Source organism: Oryctolagus cuniculus, chromosome 17 (genome assembly GCF_964237555.1).
Source record: "Oryctolagus cuniculus chromosome 17, mOryCun1.1, whole genome shotgun sequence".
NCBI classification, from domain to species: domain Eukaryota; kingdom Metazoa; phylum Chordata; class Mammalia; order Lagomorpha; family Leporidae; genus Oryctolagus; species Oryctolagus cuniculus.
In genome coordinates this window covers 18912988-18929681 of record NC_091448.1, presented here as the reverse complement: position 1 = coordinate 18929681, position 16694 = coordinate 18912988, and the positions used below count along the sequence as shown (strand labels likewise).

At 59.8% G+C, this 16694-nt stretch overlaps 1 protein-coding gene across 3 annotated transcripts; it reads right to left on the bottom strand.

The window, feature by feature from the left end:
- Nucleotides 1–2591: 2591 nt before the first annotated feature.
- On the bottom strand, nucleotides 2592–14810 carry ITGA2B (integrin subunit alpha 2b). 3 transcript variants are annotated; one of them, NM_001082065.1, is given in 30 exon segments: nucleotides 2592–2808; nucleotides 3720–3836; nucleotides 4005–4106; nucleotides 4297–4410; nucleotides 4735–4863; nucleotides 4952–5104; nucleotides 5201–5288; nucleotides 5396–5476; nucleotides 5756–5835; nucleotides 6048–6137; nucleotides 6759–6906; nucleotides 7002–7069; nucleotides 7977–8102; nucleotides 8247–8398; nucleotides 8488–8543; nucleotides 8625–8729; nucleotides 8814–8859; nucleotides 9087–9269; nucleotides 10434–10645; nucleotides 10813–10865; nucleotides 10971–11024; nucleotides 11152–11195; nucleotides 11318–11365; nucleotides 11562–11690; nucleotides 11784–11829; nucleotides 11907–11953; nucleotides 12198–12363; nucleotides 12468–12565; nucleotides 12657–12778; nucleotides 14540–14759. In NM_001082065.1, coding segments are annotated over 30 exon segments (3105 nt in total). In that variant the 5' UTR covers nucleotides 14728–14759; the 3' UTR covers nucleotides 2592–2748.
- Between the last annotated feature and the right edge of the window lie 1884 nt (nucleotides 14811–16694).

Here is a 16694-nt window from a genome sequence, read left to right as displayed (position 1 = left end):
CTTAAATGGGATGTCACAACTCACATGGTGCAGGGGGCCAGAAACTGCCATCGCTGCTGGTCCCACTGGTTCTGGCTTCCTGAGACGAGCGGTCTTTTCCCTCTTCCTCCAGCATCTCCCTCTTCCTCCAGCATCGACCCTCACCCTTGAAGACCCCTATGGGCCTGCGCTAACCCCAGGCAAGCTGTCTTCCCTTCCGTATTTCTGATTCTCATCACTCAGTTTCCGACCTTCTGATCTGGGGCTGTACCCCTCTCTTGGCTCTCCGTGACGTAACACCGTGTGGTGCCCAGGAGGGGACTGCATACCCGGACAGCAGGCATCCTCTGGGTTGGGTGCCCTGGTTGGGTCTCCTGACTTAAGGGGTCCTCATAATGGTCTTGCGGACAAAACCAAGATTCTCTCTCACCTCCTTTCTTTCCTTCCCTCTCTCCACTCTTCCCCCCTCCCTCCCTCCCTCCCTCCTTCCCTCCCTTCCTCCCTAGTTTCTCCATTCCTTTTTCCTTTCTCTTTCTTGCTTTTTAACAGAAAATTTCCCCTAACAGCCCTACCCCTTACATAACCAATTTTTTGGAACCTCAACACAGGATTTAGCTCTCATGCCTGGTGAATTTCGCCTTGTTGGTTTCAACCCAACTTTACAATCTGTCACCACTGCCTGGAGTCTGCTCCAGCCACCCATTGGACTGGAGCTCTCCGCCAGCCAGCAGCCGCCTGCGGGGAAGAGTGGCTTCCCCTGCCCATTCCAGGCACCTGGGACGATGCCAGGCAGCCCAGGGGTGGGAGGGACTCAGGTCTAAATCCTGGTCACTAGGATCGAGCTCACATTTCTTTCTTGTCTATAAGAACAAATGCCAAATGCTTTGCTGGGTCGAGATAAGTTGTCTGGGGCCATCCGAGCTCAGTGATGGAGTGGAGGGGATTTGGCTGATGTTCAAGGATCATGGTTTAATCTTTTCTTAAAACTAGGCTCCGACCAGGAACCTGTTCCGGAGCTTGCCATGCGTGGATGTCAAATTGTCCATTTCAAAATTTACCACTGAGCCCTTGAGCTAACATCAAGCGCTAATAGCTCCTGTTCTCCAATGGCTTCCCCCAACTTAGCACTTAGCATTTTGTTTTTTTAAAAAAGATTATTTTAGGCCGGCGCCGTGGCTCAATAGGCTAATCCTCCACCTTGCGGCGCCGGCACACCGGGTTCTAGTCCCGGTCGGGGCGCCGGATTCTGTCCCGGTTGCCCCTCTTCCAGGCCAGCTCTCTGCTATGGCCAGGGAGTGCAGTGGAGGATGGCCCAGGTGCTTGGGCCCTGCACCCCATGGGAGACCAGGAAAAGCACCTGGCTCCTGGCTCCTGCCAGGATCAGCGCGGTGTGCCGGCTGCAGCGGCGGCCATTGGAGGGTGAACCAACGGCAAAAGGAAGACCTTTCTCTCTCTGTCTCTCTCTCACTGTCCACTCTGCCTGTCAAAAAAAAAAAAAAAAAAGATTATTTTATTTGTTTGAAAGGCAGAATGATAGAGAGGGAGAGAGAGAGAGAGAGAGAGAGAGAGAGAGATCTTCCGTCAGTTGGTTCACTTCCCAGGTGGTTGCAATGGCTGGAGCTGGGCCTGGTGGAGCTCCACCTGGGTCTCCCGTGAGTGGCAGGGGCTGGGCATTGTCCGTTGCTCCATCCCAGGACTGGAACTGCACCGGGCATAAGCGCTGATCCACCACATGAACCAACAGGTCCTGAGAAGGACCCTGTTCACCGCCGCTGGGGCGCCAACTCCCACTCCACTCCTCACCCCTTCTCCTCTGCGGGGAAGGAGGAACAGCCACAGGGGTCAGCGAGCGCAACCTGCTCAGCTCGCCCCGGTGTGCCATGGCCTTCCTGGGCTGAGCGCAGAGCCCGCCTCCCTCTGCCCCGCCCCCCCCCCCTTTTTTTAAAGATGTATTTATTATTTATTTGAAAGGCAGGGCGGGGGGAAGGAGAGAGAGAGAATCTTCCATCCACTGGTTCATTTCCTAAATGCCTGCAACGGTCAAGACTGAGCCAGGCTAAATCCAGGAGCCGGGAACTCCATCCGAGTGTCCTGCGTGGGTGGCAGGGATCCAAGCGCTTGAGCCATCACCCGCTGCGTCCCAGGACAAGTGCACAGCGGCGGGCCGCTGGGACCAGAAGTGAAGCCAGGACTCAAACTCAGGCACTCTGCTATGGGTGCAGGTGTCGCAAGCTTCGGCTTGACTGCTGCGCCACAGCAGTGGGTGGGAGGCACGGAGAGCATGGTTTTTTCCTAGGTCTCAGGTCATTTTGATGTTTATCTCTCCAACATCATGAAAAATATTCTGCTTAAAGTCGCCCACCAGGGACCCAGCCTTCCTTCTTTGATGCCTCCCCTAACAGGCACCTCCGTCCCCTCCAGTGGCACCTGTAGGCCCTGCCACTCACTTACTGTCCTGCAACCCCACTGTCTCCTCCCTGACTCCCCAGAGACAGTCAAATGCAGCCTGTGCCCAGACAGGGACCCCTATGCGCACACCTCCACCGACCCCAGTTCCCCGCCCACTCGTTCCTCCGTCCCCTTCTCCTCCCCGATGTCAAGAAGAAGCGGCTCTGTGGGGACTCCGTCTCTTTATTAGGAAGCAGGGATGGGGTGGCCCTGCTCCGTGGGGGAGGGGCAGGGCAGCAGGAGCCCCGAGAACAGCTCCAGCCCACGGGGGGGGGGGGGCAGAGCCAGCAGCAGCGGGAGGAGGCTAGCACAGCTGCCCTGTCACTCCTCATCTTCATCTTCCTCTTCCAGAGGCGGCCGATTCCGCTTGAAGAAGCCCACCTGGGGGTGCACAGGGGCCGGTCCGAGCCTCAGTGGGGAGTGTTATGGACCAGCAGCCACAAGGCCCCCTGCCTGCCCCAGCACGGAGCACAGACCCCGTTGGGCTCACAATACGACCTTCCCCAGCTTGGAGCTGGTGCTTGGAGCACGCGGTGGGCTCTCGCAGCATTTTTGTTTTTTTCTGCCCTGTTTTTTTCTTACACATTGATGTTTGTGTTTCTCTCTGATTCAAGTGCATGGCAACATGTATCTAATCCTTGTGTCGCTGCCCGACTTCCCAGGTTCTAGAGTGGCCCCTGGGTCTCCGGCCTCACTCAGGGGGAAGAACAGACACAGGAGGTGACAGGTTGTGCCGCGTCCTAGGTAGCAGTCAGGACCTCCAGAAAGCAGGACTCCTGCCCTGTGGCTCCTCGAAGGTGTGTGTGTGTGTGTGTGTGTGTTTGCATATGTATGAGGGTGTGTGTATGAGTGTGAGACTGTGTGAGTGTATGTGCAAGAATGCGAGTGTGCGTGTGAATGTGTGTCTGTGAAAGTGTGAGCATGATTATGTGTATCTGAGTCTATGTGTGTGTGTGGTGAGAGTGTTTGTATGTGTGTGAATGTATGTGTGTGTCTGTGAGAGTGTGAGCGTGATGTGTATCTGAGTCTGTGTGTGTGTGTGTGTGTGCTGAGAGTTGTGCGTGTGTGTGGTGAGAGTGTGTGGGTGTGGGTGTGTGTTTGTGTGTGTGTGTCTGTGAAAGTGTGAGTGTGATTCACCTACCTTCCAGGGGTGTGTGCCCTGGGAGAGCCGCTCTGGAGGACACTGCAATAGCGCCGAGGTGGGCCCCTGGGCCAGATCACCCACGTGGGCCCTGCCCCTCCCTGCCTCCCCGTGTGCCCACCCAGGGCCTCCAGCACTCCCCATGCCTCACCTTCCACATGGCCAGGACCAGGAGGATGAGCAGCAGGAGGCCGCCCAGGGCGCCAACCAGCACCCACCAGATTGGAACAGCCTTCTCCTCCAAGACACGGAGCAGCTGGGTCTGCACCTGCGTGCAAGCCAGGCTCTCACCAGACGCACACCTGGAGCCGAGCCACCCGCCTGCCGGCCAGCCCTCAGCGCCGGGAGGCCCCACTCCCATCCTGGCTGGGCGCTGACCCAGGAGACACCGTGGGCGCTGCGTCTCCCTCATCCCCCACCCCCACCCCCCACTGACCAGAGCTTCCCCGCTGGGCAGGCTGAGCGCGGGCACCGCGTAGGGGAGGGAGGAGACGTTGAACCAAGCTTGCGACTGCAGCACAAACTGATCCAGCGGCCTCTGGAGAGGGCGGGGGCGAAAGTCACTCACCACCCCCCCCCCCACAACTTGGTGGCAGGAGTCCAAGTCCCCGCCCCCGCGCCGCAAGGGAAGCCTCTCCCTTGCTCCCGACCCCCCCCCCACCTCACCAGCTCAGTGCTCGCCTCCCGGAGGCCCCGCCCCGAGCCCCGCCCACCCGCGTGCTGCCTACCTCGCGGAGGCTGGACAGCCCCAGCAGGGCCAGCACGGTGACCATGGCCCGCTGCCCGCGCGCCATCTCCTGCAGCTCACATTGCACCACAGTGCAGGGCGCCGAGTCACAGCTCTGAGGGGACGCTTCATCAGTCCCGTCCCTCCTGGCCCCTCACCCCCTCGCCCCAAGGAGCCAACACAGGGCAGGCAGGGGCCTCGGGCAGCCCCGGCCTCCTGGAGATGGCTGGAGCGAATGCTTCCTCCCGCAGCCCTCAGCACCTGGGGGCTTGGAAACCTCGCTTTGGCCTTTCCCCCCCTTTTTCTCAATAGAGTGGGAAACTTAAGAAATGCAAGGGTCCCCCAGCCACCAGCGAGGTCCTTCGTGTTCACTTGGCGTGACCCGCAGAGGCCCACGTCATGGCCCTCCCTCCCCTGCGGAGCCCCGGCGCCCTCTCACCACCAGGACCGGATCCCGAAGCCCCGCGGCCGAGGACGGCTGCGGCTCCAGCAGGTCGGCATGCCTGCGCTCGCGCCGGTACCCCGGGTGCATGGGAGAGGGGCTGGGAGTGGGCAGCCTCCAGTTTATCTGGGGAGGCCAAAAAAGCAGTCAGTACCCCCTACACACACCAGGTGCCCGGGACCCCACCCCAGCTTCGGCTCACCCAGGCGCTCACCTTGAGGGGGTTGGGCGAGGGCTGTGGGGAGCACTGGAGGCCCCCCTGCGGCTCTATGCCCAGGATGTAGAGCAGGTCCGAGGGCTGGGACTGGCCCGGGAGGTGGATGGTCAGGTGGAGACCCCTCACGGTGCCTGGGCCATTGTTGTGGAGCTGGGGTGGTGATGGCCAGGCAGCAGGTGGCTCAGAGCCAGGGCACAGCACCTAGGCCCCTCCCTCCCCAGCTGGGACTCGGCGGGGGCTCCCTACCTCATAGGTGTGCTCCACTTTGAGGTCCAAGCTGTTCTGTTCCTGGTCACCTTCTTCTGCCAGCACCAGGGAGGCTGGAAAGGAGTTCCTACAGGTGCCCAAGCCCCCCAGAGGGTGAGTGATCTCCAGGCTGCAGCCCCTGGGACACCTAACTGCAGCCTTGCCGGCCTCTCCCTTGGGCGCCCTCTCTCTCACCCTCGCAGCTCCACTTGAGCAGCAGCGCGGACCGGCACAGCCAGCAGCACAGCCTCGCTGTTGGGGTTCTGGCTGTTCTTGCTGCAGGGGAGGGGTGAGGAGAAGCGGGTCACCCACACACCGCCCCGTGCCTCCCTGGGCCGGGCCAGGGAGCGCTGACTGCACACAGGGCGTGGCGCGGGAAAGAACTCCTCTAAGGTCCCAGGAGTCAGACGTGAACCTCTGACCCAAGAGAGGAAGGGCGGGGCCTGGCCGGAAGGTGTCTCAGAAGACCCTTCTGTAGGGAAGGAGCCTGAGGGTCTCTGCACTGGGGTCGGACAGGGGAGGGGGTGGCTAGGTGCGCTCCCCGGAGCCGGGTACCTCCTGATCTGCAGCTGGAAGGATACAGACTCGCCAGCATCTTCCAGGTTCCCCACGCTCACCAGCATCGTGATTCCTATCTGGGAGACGGGGAGGGCCCAAGTCACCGCCCCAAAGCCCGCTCTGGGCAGCCCTGCCCTGAATGGGCTCCCAGTGGCCCCCCTCCCAGCTCACCCCGTACCCAGGACACACAGTAGCCAGGGGTGTGAGGCCCGGGATTCTAACCCAGGGCTCTCAGACTCCAAAACCTGGCCCGGGACCCGGCTGCGGCTGTGCCGGGCCGACGCCTTACCCGCGCCTGCTTCATGGGGTTGCCAAGCTCGCACAGCACCGCCTTGGTCTGGTTCTCCTTCCTCTGGTTACAGATGAGTCTCTCCAAGCCCTGGGGGGCGGGGCGGGGCTTAAGCTCCTTTGGAAAGGAGGTGGGGGGGGCACTTGTGTGCCTGGGTGAGCAGGGGCACTGGGGAGGTGGGGGTGGGATTCTGCTTTTGCGTCACTGTCACACTTCTTTTTTTTTTTTTTTAAGTAAATTTTCATTTGGGAAATAATAACCTAAAAATGCATTGCATAGAGAATGACCCCCTTGTTATAAACTACAGCAAAAACCGAAATCAATAGGTGAGGTGCCTTCAGAAAGTCTGTGGGAACATGGAATGCAAAGGTTACGATTATTTATGCCCAGAGCGTTGGAAACCTGCTGCTAGCTTTTTCATACTGCACGTTCTCCATGCACTTTCTTGCAGTGCCCTTTGTACCTCTGTTAGTGACTGTCAATCTTGGAGGAAAAAGACTGGGCACAGGTTCCAGCTACCACTTCGTTTCTGAGACATGTAGGGGTTTTTCGATTGAGTTCTCGAATTTTGTGCCATTAGGGAGCATTCCTCTTCCAAACACCTTATGTGGCCAAGCATACGGGACATGGGAGCTCTTGCAGTGGGATATGGACAGGGTGGAGGCTTCTGCACGTGTCAGGACCTGGCAGTGCCCTAGGGCTGGGCCTCACCTCTATGGTGCTCACTGCCCGCATGTAGTGGGCCCCCAGGGGCAGGTGCACCACCAGCTCTGCCTCGTAGGCCCCCTCCCCGTCGTTGGCCGCGACCATCTGCAGCTCCAGCACATTGTCAGCCCCAATCAGGAGTGGGGAGCCCTTCCTGTGGGGGGGAGGGAGAGGAGTGAAGCCAGGGAGGAGGAGAGGCGGCAGGGGGCCGAGAGGGCCGGGGAGGAGCAGAGTGGGAGGTCCCCTTACAGGCTGGCCGTGAGGTGAAGCTGGGGCACGCACACGTCATCTTCCCCACACTCCAGGATGATGCGGGTCTAGGGGGGCACATTGAGAGGTGTGGGTAACTGGGGTCCTCTGAGGCTTGGGGGCCACACCAGGGTTAGGAATACAACAATGGGCTTGGGATTCTTATCAGGGCTTAGGGAATAAGGGACCAGTGTTGTGGCACAGCAGGTGAAGCTACCACTTGGGATGCCGGCACCCCAGATCACAGCGCTGGTTCAAGTCCCCGCTGGTCCACTTCCAATGCAGCTCCCTGCTAATGCCCCGGAGAAGGCAACAGAAGATGGCCCAAGTGCTTGGTCCCCCCCACCCACATGGGAGACCAGGATGGAGTTCCAGGCTCCTGGCACAGCCCGTTTTCTGTGGCCATTTGGGGGGTGAACCAGTGGATGGAATATCCTTTCTCTCTCTTTCTCTCCCTCTCTCCATCACTCTGCCTTTCAAATAAATAAAGCAAATCTTACAAAAAAAGATCTGAAGCTGAAAAAGTTTGGAGTTGACCTCAAGGTGTAGGGGATATTGGGATTTTCGCTAGCCTCTCTCTGTATATATCATAAACATATAAACATACTCTGCACATACACAAACACTTGAATTATTTGAGAGGCAGAGAGAGAGAGAAACAGGCAGACAGAGCTCCACTGGTTCACTCCCCAAACGCCCACAGCAGCCAGCAAAGCTGAGAATTCAACCTGAGCCTCCCAGGTGGGTGACTTGAGCCACCTTCACTCTCTCCCAGGGTCTGTATTGGCAAAAAGCTGGGATCAGGCACTGGCACTGGGAATTGAACCCAGGCGCTCGGATATGGGATGCAGGCATCTTAACTGGTAAGCCAGATATCGGGGTGACGTCAAGGTCTGGGGGTACACATTATGATTTGGACACTACCCCAACCTAGGCTTTCTGTCAGGGGCCCTGTACCACTCCCACCCGTCCCACCTGCTCCTGCACGTGGGTGTTCCCGTGCAGGACCACGGCAGGGGCCACGCCAGCCTCCTTGGGCTGCAGCGACACGTTGAAGCTGAGCACGATGGGGCTCAGCTTGTCCCGGAAGTCCGCCTCATCCTAGGAGGGAGACAGGAGTCAGGCAATCTCGCTCCATGCACATCCTGCTGATGACCCCTGGACCCACAGCACCCAGCCCAGTGCCCCAGGGCTGGTGAATGCGGTGCACACGCCCAGCCCAGCCGAACCCCTGCCTGTGCGTACGCGAAGGAAGGCCGTGGTGTTGTGGCAGAGGCGGCTCTGCCTCCCGCCCAGGTCCATGCTCAGGGTGGTGCTCGCCTGCTGAGAGCCCAGCAACAGCACTCGCCGGCCCTGGCGGGGCTTCTGGCGGTCCAGCTGCAGCTCAGCCTGCAGGTCTGCAGGACAAGCAGGCCCGGTCAAGACCACCTGGCCAGCCGCGGGGGAGCCTGGGCCCTCCTCCCCCTGCGCCTCCCGAGCCACTCACACAGCCTCTGGGGAATGTTGTGCCCGGTGACCCCCACGCACATCTGGATGTTGAAGCTGCAAAGACGTGAGTGGGTTCAGGGGCGAGGGCCGGCCCAGGGACCACAGGTCCCGGCTGCCGCGCCCGCGCCTCCTCACCAGCTCACGGGGGTGTTGGTCTGGTGCAGGACACAGTTCTTCACAGCAGGGTTCAGCGAATCTTGCACCAGCAGCTGGACATCGGCCATGACCACCGGCTGGGCTCTAGCGGGACAGAGGGGCGCCTGCCGTTGCGGCCCCTTTGGGGTTGGCCTCCTCCCGCACCCCGCCCCCAGAGTCAGCGCTCACCTGTACACAACCACCTTGTCCGCCCCGTAAGCTCCTACCAGCAGGTCTAAACATTGCAGGAGGGGTCGGGATTGGCAGTTAGAGAGGGCATGGGGGCGGCTTCTCATCTCCCTTAGGGCTCCGCACACCACCTCCCCCGCCCCAGGAAGTCTGACCTGCTCCCCTCCACCCCAGGCTTCCCAGCCATACAAAGCGGTCAGAGCCCCCAGTGGGGCGGGCACCAGGTCAGGCCCGGGCCTCCTGGCTGTCTCTCGGCATTTGCAGCAAAGGCACCTGGGTATCCGTTGTCATCGATGTCTGTGGCACCTCTCAGACAGAAGCCAAAGGCAGAGCCCGCGGGGAAGGGGCTGTCCAGGACCTGGGAGGGATGTGGGTTCAGCCCCTCGCTCTGCCCCAGGTACACCAGCACTTGGCCCCGACCGCTCGGACCCCCGTAGGGCGCAGCCACCGCAACATCTGGAAAGGTAACAGGCATGGCTGCTTGTTATTCAACCCCCCCCCCCCCACCAGGGGCACGGCTTCCTGAGCTCCCTCTCTGGGCCGGCCCCGGAGGACCAAGAGAGGGCTGCCCAGTGTGAGGCCGAAGTTGCGGTCAAGTGGGAGAGAGGCTGGTCAGGCAGCACTGTTAGGAAAACAGCACCAGCCTCCACTAACCGCCGAGGAAAAGAGATCAACAAGATTTCATTTAATCCTGAAAATGAGGCATTATTCTACTAATTTTAGATAAAAAGTGTGGGCTCCAGAATATGGAGTAGCTGAAGCTTATTAAATACAGGCCCCCAACTTCCCCTGGGGCCCTGCGCTTCCCCCCCACAGACTCAGGCACACCCACAGGCTCTCACTCACCTTTGAAAGCGCACCTGTTGTCAGAGTGGCACCTCTGAGAACTCTTCGTGTCTGACACGAGCGCGTCTTTGATACGTGCCTTGCACCTGTCTACCCTTTGCCTCCCGATTTTGTTGACAGCATGTTTCCTACGCAGCTCTTTCTTTGAACTGTCTTCACTGATTTCTCTGACCTTGCCATAGGCTGAGCCGGCTTGTCCCACTGCCAGCCCTGGGTGAACCCAGCTCGGGGCACCATGAGCCCCTGACCCCAGTGCCCTGGAGGCTGCCCCGCTGCCTGGCCAGGTGCTGCTCACTCCTCCCAGTCTGCTCAGCACCTGTTTCTAGCTTCCTCCATCCTTGCAGCGCCCAGCCCTTGGCTTCTCACAGGGGACCGCATCTCCTACTTCTCAAAAGGGAAGTGGCCCCACCGTGGGCCACCAGCTCCCTTTACCCTGTTCGTGTTTGACATTGGAACAGGTGTCTCTCTTCACCCGGCACCGGGCTGTGTCCCCCCTGTGCATTACAGGAACCTCTTCTGGCTCCCCTGGCTCCGCCCCTGGTTCCTCTGGCTCCACCCCCTGGTCCCTCTGGCTCCGCCCATGACTCCTCTGGCTCCACCCCCTGCTCCCCATGGCACATTTTCTCCTGTTCAACCCCTTCCATTTTCCTCCACATTGAATTCATCTTTCCTGACTGAAGCCCCTCCTGGCTCCCCCTGCCCTCGGGTCAAGCCCAGGCTTTCTGTTGAGGCTGTTAACCCTCCTGCAGCAAGTGGGGGCTCCTCTCTCCTCACCATTGTAGCCATCCCTGTTGAGGTCGCCCAGGGGCGCGATCGCAGAGCCAAACCGCCCGTAGAGCTGCGTGCCGGTCAGCAGGAGGCTGGGTGCGCCCAGCAGGTGGGGGCCTTGCAGCTGCAGGAACAAGTACACGCGCCCCACCTCGGCCAGCTTGTGGTCTGCCTGGCTCGCCATGAACAGAGGAGCGCCCACCAGTAGGTCATGCCTCCTGCAGGCAGAGGGGTGGTCAGCTGGGGCTGGCTAGTGGCGGCTGGGGGCTAGGGCCAAATCTTGCCCACGCTGGCTCTCAGCTCCTGGGGCGGTCGTGCCCAAGGCAGGGCTGGCAGAGGCAACTGGGGAACCAACGGGGTAGGGGTGGGGCGTCCCCCTCCTCACCCATCCCCGTTGACATCAGTGACCGCCACAGAGTGCCCAAAATACGAAGCCATCTGCAAGGAGACGAGGGCACCTTCGTTTGTACCTCCCAACCCCCCAGATATTCTGTGGTCTTAGTTTCCTGTCTTCAGCCAGTCCCAGCGCGGCCCGGCCCCCACCTGCTCGCCCTGCAGCCGGTGCAGCCTGTAGAAGTAGGAATCCAAAATTTCCACCTGCATGGACAGTGCATGGAGCGTGTTACGTTTGCTCCCCGTGAGAAGGGCAGGAAGTCGGGGCGGGGGGACCGTGAGCCTGAGGACTGGGGACATTGATGCCAGTGGTGTGGTGGAGGGCACTCACCGCTCCCATGGTCCAGCTCCAAGTGGGGGCACCGAGGACATACTCTGGGGGAGAGCCAGGCTCAGCGGGCGGCATCTCTAGAGCCTGCTACCTCCCACCCGCTCCGCGCGCAGCTTCTCCCGGGGCTGGGCTCCCAACCCCGCCACTGAGCAGGTGGACTTCTTACCTGTTGTGCTGAGATCCCCATCGAATTCGCCCACGGCCACCGAGTACCCTGGGGACAAATTAAATCTTAGCAGGAGGTGCTGGGGGCGAGAAAAGAGGGGACTCCGAGGCCACCCAGTCCGAACCCGGCACCGCGCAGAGCCGTCCAGAGGCGGGGCGCTGTAGGCGCTGCGGAGGCTCCCGAGGGGCAGGACGTGGTCGGCGGGGCGGGCGGTGACCCCTGGGGTGCTGGGGCTCCAGATTACCTCGGTAGCCGTCGAAGTACTTTCGGTTGCTGTAGTCGAAGGTGAAGTTCTGATTGGGCACGGTCCACAAGAGGACGCCGGGGCTGTAACTCGAGATGATGTTGGCAATTGGAGCCCGGACCAGGAAACCTAGGGCGCGAGGGGCAGGGAGTGTGGGGGCCCAGACGCCAGGGGTCTCCCGGGGCCGTGAGAGGGGCGGGGGTCGCACCGACTCGCACGTACCTAAGTAATAATAGCCGCCCGGAGCCCCCAGCACCAGCTCTCCTTCCTGAAAGGGAAGCCCTGGAGGTGAGAAGAGCGCCCGGTTCGTGGACTGCCCCCACCATGCTTTTGCCTCCAACTTGCCTGGGTGATCACGGAGCTGAAGCCCGCTTCGCAGGAGCGTAAGTCTCCTAGGGGAGACGGCTCAGTGAACCCGCGGGGGAAGAAGCGAGCCTCCGCGCCTGCAGCGCCGCGGGGCAGTGCGCAAGCGCGAGGGGGCGGGGACAGGGTAATAAGGAGGCGTGGCTGCAGTCGGAGGGGCGGGACCAGGAGCTGGGCAGACGCTAAGGCCAGATTGGAAGCCGGGCTGGCGGAGGTTAGGGGCGGGGCTATGCAGTCTCGAGTGGGCGGAACTAGATGGAGGGTGGCCCTTACTAAGATACATTTTTTCGTAAACGTGGCTCATGGTGTTGCCACGACAGGGCGAGTACTCCGCGCGCCTCCCGCTAGGCAGATGAGCCACGAAGCAGCCGCCGACCGGCGTCTTCTCGGCCTCCGCTGCCTTTTCCAGGACGTTCCATTGCTGCCAGGGGGCGCAGGCCTGGACAGGGCCACGGGAGAGTGGGGAAGGGTGCGAGGCTCGGGCTCCCCCGTCCCCAGCGCATCCCCTCCCCGACCGCCCCGTGCCGGTCTCGGGGCGCCCACCACAATGATGTCATTCCAGCTGACGACCGACGCCCCCAGGCCTTGCCGGGCCCTGAAGGTTTGGAAAAGTTGGGAGCTCGTTTTTCGGTACTCGTCGCCTGGAGGGCACAAGAAGGGGTGGGGCGTTGAGTCCCATCCGGCCGTGAACCTCCCCCTCGCTCCTCCCTTCCACCCTTGCTGGGGACTCACTGAGGTTGAAGGACAGCAGGCTGCACGGGCTGCCCTCGGCCTTCCAGGGGCACAGGAACACGCCGCCCGTCTCCTTTTGGCCGAGGCCCAGGGTCCGCGGGGCGCCCACCACGATGGCCACGCTGCGCGGGAAAGCAGGGTGAGCGCGGCGCGGTGCTGGGAGCGCGCCGGGGCCGTGTAGCCGGCGGGCACCGCATCGCTCTCCTACATGGGACCTCACACTTTATTGTGAGAGAGGGAAATCCCATGCCTAAAGTAACCCAGCGAGTCGGGAGTGAAGCTGGAACTGATCCCACGGTTTGATTTGAACACCGGGGGTTCGGTATCCGTGAGAAAAGTATCGCCTACGCTGTCGGCGTCTCCACCGTCCGACCACCAGCCACCACCAGGGTCTCGCGTGCTCCTGGGAACCAGGTCCCTCCTTGGGAGGGGGTTTGAGTGCTGAGGGAGGCACGCGAAGTGGGGCGGGGGTGCGTGGGAGCGGAGGGTCCCGCCGGGGTAGTTTTACCTGAGCTCTGCCACGTGTCAGTCAGGCAGAACGCCAACCCATGTACTGCACGTATACGGGGCGTTTAGCACGGTCCCAGTCCAACAGGGAGCAAGTTCATTGAGGAAGAACACTTTATTTTTTGGCACCCAGGATGTTTACTACGTAGTGCCCATGGGACCACTAATCGTGGAAAGGAGGGGGAAAGCAGCAGCAACAGGTGTGGAGCTGAGATTCAGACCCAATGTCAGATGGGGGTCAACACCCGGGGGCTGCTCCGCTTCCGATCCAGTTCCCTGCTAACATGCCGGGGAGGGCAGTGGGGCGATGGTCCAGTCCTTGGGCCCTAGCCACCCACATGAGAGACCAGATGGAGTTCCGAGCCCCTGGCTCAGCCCCAGCCCAACCCTTGCGGCCATTTGGGGAGTGAACCAGCAGATGGAGGACTTCTGTCTGTCTCTCCCTCTCTCTCCTTGCTGGTCTACCTTTCAAGTAAATATATATTTTTAAAAAGAGTTGAACCAAGAGGGTGGACCCTTACCCCTTGCCCCCCAAACAGTTTTCACTGATCATTGAATGGGGACCACCTCAGGAAGGGGACAATGTCCACTAGGACAAGTAGCCCAGGGTAACACAGGTATAAAAAGGAGGAGCCAGGTAGGCAGGCACTGTGGCATAGCAGGTAGAGCCACTGCCTGCAATGCCAGCATCCCAAATGGCTGTCGGTTTGTCCTGGCTGCTCTACTGATCCAGCTCCCTGCTAATGGCCTGGGAAAAGTATCAGAAGCTGGCCAAAGTGTTTGGGTCCCTGCCACCCACACAGGAGACCTGGAAGAAGCTCCTGGCTCCTGGCGCAGCTCTGGCCACTGCAGCCACTTTTGGGGAGGGAACTTAGTGGATGGAAGATTGTTCTCTCCCCTTTCTGTAACTCTTCAAAATAAACAAACAAAAATCCTAACAAAAGGGGGGGGCAGGACTCTAACCTTGGTAGTCAGATTCCAAAGCCTGATCAATTCAACCATTAATGACCGATTGCTTCTTTTCAAATTGCTAATAACTGTGATGGGGATAAGAGAAATGGAGCCGAAAAGAAGGCCGGATAGACAGTTTTATAACTGGCAGACCAGCTCAGGACATGTGCTCTTTTCTGTATCCCAGCAGGATGATCCTCCGGGCAAAGCCAGGCACGCGCTTTGGGCCTCCCTTTGTTTCTGCTGTGGCCTCAACGCCCACCTCCCCACCGGTGTTCCTCCCCCTCACACCTGGGCCAGCTGTGCCCAGCAGACCCCAGAATTCACCTTGTTCAACTGCTCTCATCCACAGGGAACTTGAGTAGTGATGTGCATGTGTGGGGGGCCCTTCTCTCCCCAGCATCCAAATATCCCCCAGGGCTCACCTTCCATGGCTGTCCTTGTAGAAGTCCAGTGAAAACCCAAAGTGGCTGCCATTGAGGCCCGTATAGATGGTGAGCTGCACTGGGTCCAGGTTCAAGGCCCAGGCTGGAGGTCCAGCACCTGGACCCAAGAGCAGCAGGGCCCATTCCAGAAACCAGAAGGCAGGCAGTGGACCCAAGGCTCTGGCCATCTTCCTTCTCCCACAACCTCCTAGGCAGGAATGGGTCAGCTCCTTCGTCTTCCCTCCAGTTCTCACCACAGGAAGTCTTTTCTTATCAAACTGGAACCCAGCGTAACTTGCTCAACAGTAGGCAAAGGGCTGGCCCTGGACCCGGACGGTGTCTGGCGTTGCCAGGAAGGGGGTGAGGCCCTCCAAGGGGTGGATGCGCATGGCCAGAAGTCACATCTCCTGCCTTTCCCAGGAGCAGCTGCTCACCACGTCCCCCCGATCCTGCCTCTCAGCTGTCTCCCGATCCTTCACCCCAGCTCCACTACCTCCATGCTCGGCCACGCCATCCTCACTTGGTGCCCGAGAGTCCAGGTGTGGACTGATTGTTCCTACAACGCCACAGGTCCACCCTGGCCTGCAGTCCTCCAGCTCCTCCCTCGCCCCATCGAGCTGGCTGCATCGCGGTGGCGCTTTGTAACTCGGCCAGGATGGGGGCAGGAACCCGGAAGCTGCTGCCCCTTGATAAGACCTGAGGCTGCCCTTTTGGGATAAGGCCCTCGCCCACTTCCTCCTTCCAGGGCCTTTGGCAGCCTGTCATGCTTATTGGTGCAGAAGCTTCCTCACTCTTCTATCTTGGGCCAAGTCTTCGTGTGGCCACAGCAGTGCAGCCAGTGCTGGTACAGAGATGGCGAAAGGATCTGGCCTAGCAAAGCGATGGGCATAGAGTGGAGTCACCCCAGGGTGTTCTGGCTAACGAGCTCTGAGATTTTCGCACCAGCTATCAGTTGAAGGCGGGTCCTCACCCCTTGCATGATGGAGCTCTCATCCAACCAATCAAAACTCGAGTCTGGTTGGGGTCACTGCCTCTAGGAAGGCTCCCCCAACTCCGCAGACTAGCACCCTGGGCTACTGTCCCCAGGTCTGCTCATTGCCCTGTGCAGCAACTCCCTGAGAGCAAGGTTTCTTTCTGCAGCCCCAAGGCCCAGCCGAGAGCCAGCTGCTGGACTGCGCGGAGGCGTGCGCTAAGGATAGGAGAGGCAAACACAGCGGCAGATGAGTGGAACACGAAGGCACGTTCCCTGGGCAGGAGGAGTGCCAAGTCTCCCTGGCACTGCATGTCTTCCCCGAAGTGCACTGAGGAGATTCCGGAGGGCACCAGCGGGAGGAGGGCCCGGCTGCACCCTCCTTTTGGAGTTCCCTGCTCAGACTGCACTGGCGCCGTACTCTGCTTGACTACCCCGAGCCATCTGGAGTCACTTAAGCTCCTCCCTTCTCGTACTTCACCATCTCAGCTCAGTTAAAAATATGACCCCTGGGGCCGGCGCTGTGGTGCAGTAGGTTAATCCTCCGCCTGCGGCACTGGCATCCCATATGGGCGCCAGTTCTAGTCCCGGCTGCTCCTCTTCCCATCCAGCTCTCTGCTGTGGCCTGGGAAAGCAGAAGATGGCCCAACTCCTTGGGCCCCTGCACCCGCATGGGAGACTGGGAAGCTCCTGGCTTTGGATTGGCGGAGCTCTGGCCATTGTGGCCATTTGGGGAGTGAAACAACAGAAAGAAGACCTTTGTCTCTACCTCTCACTGTCTGTAACTCTACCTCTCGAACAAATAAATCTTAAAAAAAAAAAAAAAAAAAGTATGATCCCTTAAGGCTAAAAGCTTCTTGGACTTCAGTCTGGGCCTTCTTCGCTGATGAATTCCCAGTGCCAAGTTCACGGCAGACATGTAATACATCTGCTAGAAAGCTTAGCCTAGTCCTCTACTTAGTGTCAACTAAGTGGCTACCGTATCACTGGTGTATTCCATGAAGCCCCACATGGATATAATAAACACTTACTCTAAAACACTCAGTAGGTCAGATAAAGATGACCATGAAGGGTTCTTAGCAAACTCAGTCCAGAGGGAGTGAAGACATGCACACACAAAAACACAGCAGAGGGACAGTGAAACACGCCTTGGAATAGATACAGGCCATGAACATAACTTCTATC

What these genes read in the sequence shown, in the direction of transcription:
- ITGA2B (XM_070059904.1), bottom strand. Translation starts at nt 14,727, where the DNA reads ATGGCCAGAGCCTTGGGTCCACTGCCTGCCTTCTGGTTTCTGGAATGG. An exon ending in ACTGATGTCAACGGGGATGG is followed by an intron (nt 10,646 to 10,812) that starts GTGAGGAGGGGG and finishes CTCTGCCTGCAG; the next exon opens with GAGGCATGACCTACTGGTGG. An exon ending in CAACATTCCCCAGAGGCTGT is followed by an intron (nt 8,399 to 8,487) that starts GTGAGTGGCTCG and finishes CTTGTCCTGCAG; the next exon opens with ACCTGCAGGCTGAGCTGCAG.